This window comes from Triticum urartu, chromosome 3, assembly GCF_003073215.2.
Source record: "Triticum urartu cultivar G1812 chromosome 3, Tu2.1, whole genome shotgun sequence".
NCBI classification, from domain to species: domain Eukaryota; kingdom Viridiplantae; phylum Streptophyta; class Magnoliopsida; order Poales; family Poaceae; genus Triticum; species Triticum urartu.
The window spans coordinates 142,761,635-142,766,718 of NC_053024.1; the positions used below are offsets into that span (position 1 = coordinate 142,761,635).

The window sequence follows — 5,084 nt, forward strand, 5'->3', positions numbered from 1 at the left end:
TGGGCCCTGATTGTGCCAAATAACCCACTGGACTTAGCAGGCCGAAATGGTGGCCCATTTACGATGTGGATCTTTGACAGGCCGAAATTCAGACGGGCAGTAAATGCACCGAACTAATACACGGGCCTTTAATAGGCCAGAACTTCGGTCAGGCTAGATTATCATCATTTTTATATGGGCCGTTAATGGGCCTGATATGACGTTGGGCCACATATGGCCCATGGTTTACGTCCGGCGTTAACAGGCCGAAAATGACAACAGGTCGAAAGTGGCCCAAAGCTATAGTGGGCCTCTAACAGGCCGAATGTCAGACATGGCCGAATATGACTCAAATCCTTCACGGTCATTTATGGGCCGAAAGTTTTGATGGCCTATAAATGGGCCCAAATGAAGTCGGACCTTTAACAGGCCGGAAATACACCGGGTCGTAATTGGACCTAATTACTTAACGGACTGTTAACGGGCCGGAAGTGACCATGGGCCGCGTTGATGACAAGTTTAGGACAGGCCGTTGACGGGCCGATTTGACAGAGAATGTTGGGCCTTTAGCTGGGCCGGCCCATTATGGTCTGCAAAATCGTGTGGGCCTTTAGCTGGGCCGGCCCATTATGGTCCGCTAAATTTTTGGGCCTTTAGCTGGGCCGGCCCATTATGGTCCGCTAAATCTTATAGGCTTTCGGTTGGGCCGGCCCATTTAAACTTTGTGGGCCATTTTTGGGCCGGTCCACGTGTCAACATATCATATGCCCATCTCGACCGTTGGATGAGTGACACCTGTGCCAACGCGGAGCTGACGCGTGGATCCGTCAGCTAATGAGAATTTTACACGTGGAAAATCGGCATTGGTCGTGGCTGTTAACGGGTTATCGGATCCAAAATCAGACCCGATAGCTTAACGGCGTTCCGTTACGGTGGATGCCATGTGTCGGTCACCCTTGACGAATGCACTTTGTGACGCGCGATTTATCATCATGAAAGTAGACACTTCCGTGATGATAATTTTGGCAATGTCATGGAACACTTCTACGACAGCACAGATATGACTATCTTGATTCTGTCATAAATTTGTCATGGATGTACATGCATGACAGAAAACGCGACCTACTGTGACAAACACGTATCATCACGGAAGTGTATTTTTTTTATAGTGGACGTGACGAGCGTGGAGATGGTGGAAGCATCGGTGGATGCAGCGGTTCTTGCCATGGCTAATCTCGGCGGCGGCTAGGCGGATTTCCTCTCGGGCTAGGTGGGCTTTCTCTCGAGTTGCTAGATGTGTGAGGATATATGGCTCTAATGACCATGTAGAGATTGGGAAAGCGTTGAACCCTTTGGTCTCGGGCTGCTGTATAATCAATTGTCATGGCTTACAAGTTTTGAGAGATCGCTAGGATTTCTCCTCAGAGTTGTATACGAGAGGGAAACAGAAGATTACATTAGGAGAAAGAAGCAGACAGAAGAAGAGATAGAAGTTTGAAGTATACACGCACGTATCTATCTATGTAACACATGATGCACATATATAGATACAGGGTGGACCGACCTCTATTTGTCTCTCAAAATATACAAATATACAAGAAAAAAAAGATACAGCAGTATAAATACAGATCCAAATCCTATATATATACAGTGGACAACATACGCTCAACAGTGTCCATTGGCCGCTTCACAGCCACCGTCGCGTCCATATACTCCAGCTTTTACGTCGTCGTCGTCACGCCTCTCTAGCATGTGTGTTGTGCTTTGCTGTTACCGGCTAATCGATCCAGCAGCTAGCTAGATGCTACATGCCTGCCCGGCTTGTGAATCAATCAAGGGGCTTTATGTGAGCTGCATGTACATGCTTCTTTGATGGGAACCTCAGCTAACATGCATGACACCGGCGACGAAGACGAACACGATCAGGCGAGCAGCGCGACCACGCCCTTGCGGCCTCGGCCATGGCCGTGCACCCTCGCCAGAGAGCAGTTTACGGTGTGGTTGTCTGCCGCTGTGCGTGTAGGTGCCAAGAGCAAGCCGAAGCATCGCACCTTCATGAATTGTTTGGGAAGAACTCAAAATCATGTTTTTTCTAATTTTCCCATCCAAGCAAAGTACTGGGTATACTTACCTTGACAGAGTAACTAACCAACCAAAACTGGTTTCTTCTAAAAATCCTCAAAAACTCGTTTTCTAAAATCTCACATCTAATTTCCAGTATCCAAACAACCATTTAAGAAAAGAAGGGAAGGTCTCGTGTTTGTTTCCCTCATGAAAAAAGCACGTCTCAGGTCTGGCTTGTGCAAGAATCCATCACCAAGTCGGATCAGTAGTTCCGTCTCAAATCGATTATGTTGCAAGTCCTAGCTAGCTGGTACTCCCTTTGTCCCATAATATAAAAGCATTTTCGACGCTACATTTATATAAAAAACGTTCTTATATTACGGGATAAAGGGAGTATACATGTATTGCCCTGCACCTCTATAAACAGTACATCCTGAGATCAGTAGAAAGATCAGCGGGACACAGCGTCAGGACTCGGCCAACACTGTCGTTAAAGCCTCCGCTCCACTGCTTCCTGGCATCTGAATTGTTAAGATTATATATCAACCTGTTCCTCTGGTAATTCATGGTTCAGTCAATCAGGAGAGGGATGTCTAAGCAAAGAAGGCAGAGCGAGGATCAGCCCGGCCACAGCGGCACAAAGCAGAAGAAGAGCCTCTATCTGGTTCTAGATGATTGGCACAAGGGCTTCATCATCCGCAAGATCGACGCCGACAGTCCCGACCTCAGCGGCCCCCCTGTCCTCCGGCTACTGTCACCTGAGCGCGGCCATGCCATGAGGTTCGCAGCCCGGCCATGCCATGAGGTTCGCAGCCCTGGGCAGCAACGTCATCGCCACGAGCAACATACACGCCGGGACCCTCTTCTACGACAGGGACACCGCCAGACTGTCCATCGGCCCTCCCGTTCCAAACGCACTGCTCGGCGGCTCCAACACCTTCCTGACCTCCGGCGCCGGCGACGCGCTGTTCGCGTTCGCCTTCCATCTCATGGAGCGGCCTGTGTCCTTCGAGACGATGACGAGGCCGCCGACGACCGGAGACGACGACCTGCTGCCCACCGACTGGTCCTGGAAAAGCATGCCGACGCCCTTCACCAAGGACGGGATGATCTTCTCCTACGCGCTGCACCCGGACGGGCGCACCATATTCGTGTCCTCGTGAAGCAGGGCGGTCTGCGGCACGTACTCCGTCGGCACCAGGAGCGGCAAATGGAGGCGGCACGGGGAGTGGATGCTGCCTTTCAGAGGCCGAGGCTACTTCTACCCCGAGCTGGACGCGTGGGTCGGGCTGCACGAGAACGGCTACATCTGCTCCTGCCAGGTCGCCTCCCGCAGCGGCGGCGCCACCACGGAGCGGCCGGACTGGAAGATGGCCGACGAGCAGAGGATGTGGATCCCGTGCCATCAACTGGCGAAAGGGGAGGGAGCTACTCTCACGTACATGGGCAATGCCAGGTTTTGCCTGGTCGATTGCGTGGCAGGCGATGGAGTCGAGTTTCAGGATGCGTTTGGTGTCGCTGGCGGCTGCGTGCTCCATATCACCACCTTCCGCCTCCGGTACGATCGTAAGGGCAAGCTGCGGATCGTCGACCGGAATACTAGCTCATGCCCTGTGTCTAAGCATTTCACGTCTCTCCTGTGGCGTTTTGGATGTAGCGCACTGCTCGAACAGGTTCTGGAGTAAACCCATCTGCTTATTTTATTCACGTAAAAGTCTAGAAATACAACACGCATTGCATCATTATTACGCCGTGCACACAGCACACCCACACCGCGATCCGAAGTAAAAACAGAGCTAGGTAGCGATCGATCGTCCCGCTCGCCCAGCCCAGTACTACCCATCACCCGTACGGCCGATGGAGAGCGCAGCGCCTAGTACGGCACGGTCGAACTTACTAGCTGGGTGCGGCGGTAAGTTTAAAAGAGGTCGGAGAGCGTAGGGAGCTTGAGCTCGCCGGCCTTGGTGAGCGGCAGCGTGAAGTTCCCGACGATGGGGAGGTCGACGGTGAGGCCGACGCGCATCTCGTAGTCGAGGTCCCAGTCCTTGCCGGCGTCCTTCACCAGGCTCATCAGGAAGTCGTACGGCACCTTCACCGGTATGTCGAGGCTGGTGGTGTCGCTGGCCACCAACGACCCCGGGTCCGGCATGGTCCCGGAGGCCACGTCGCGGCCGGCGCTTTTGAGGGAGTAGCTGATCTCGCAGATGGGGATGGTGTGCGAGTAGGGGTTGCGCACGTCGAGGCGGCCGGACAGGGTGGCGCCGTCGCGGCCGACGTGCTGCACCGACATGTCCGACAGGTCCGCCTCCGGCTTCTGCACCCCCGATATCTTCTCCGCCACGAACCCCTTGGCCTTGTCCATCAGCTGCGCCATGGCTGTGATGACGGATCGAACGACGACTCTGTCGTGTGAGTTGTGGTGACCGATCGGGATCGCTGTCAGATTAGTTTAATGCCGCGCTGCTAGCTTGATGGGTTTTCTTCGTCGAGATCCCTGGAATATAAGGCCTGAGGATGGGTTTACGCGGCGGACACGTCGACGGAATGCGTGGTGGGCGCGCGTCGGCACGGGAGACGCCCACCACCAGGAGCGCGACGGGTGGCCGCAGCAAGTCGGCACGGTCCCAAATCGAAAGCACGGAGGGCCCGACTTGTGCAGTACGATAGTGTAAACCCGGGCATTTCTCGGGCCGGGCCGGTTTCGTGCCGGGCTCCAGAAAACCCGGTGCTAAAATGTAAAGCCCGAGCCTGAAAAAAGCCCGACAAAAATTCACGTTTACAAGCCTGAGCCTGGCCCGGCTGAAAAGCCCAAAGCCCGGAAACTCCTGATCCTTATGTATAAAAGTTACAAAAACAGCATATTTCAACAAACAACAGCATTTTAAACAGTAGCATGGTATATACATGTGATCTTTAAGTAACAACATCATATTTCACAAAACAGCAGCATATACATAGAGAAAAAATTATATGAGACCAGGTCTCACAGTTAGCAGGTGAGACCCATCTTGATGGATGACACGTGACATTCACAAATCACA

At 52.9% G+C, this 5,084-nt stretch overlaps 1 protein-coding gene and 1 pseudogene across 1 annotated transcript; one reads left to right on the top strand and one right to left on the bottom strand.

The window, feature by feature from the left end:
• Nucleotides 1–2,450: 2,450 nt before the first annotated feature.
• Nucleotides 2,451–3,700, top strand: LOC125548186 (annotated as a pseudogene).
• A 17-nt stretch (nt 3,701–3,717) lies between these two features.
• Nucleotides 3,718–4,519, bottom strand: LOC125548187 (late embryogenesis abundant protein Lea14-A-like). Its single transcript, XM_048711858.1, has one exon. The coding sequence runs from the start codon at nt 4,415–4,417 to the stop codon at nt 3,962–3,964; it is 456 nt and encodes a 151-aa protein (XP_048567815.1). The 5' UTR covers nt 4,418–4,519; the 3' UTR covers nt 3,718–3,961.
• Nucleotides 4,520–5,084: the final 565 nt, after the last annotated feature.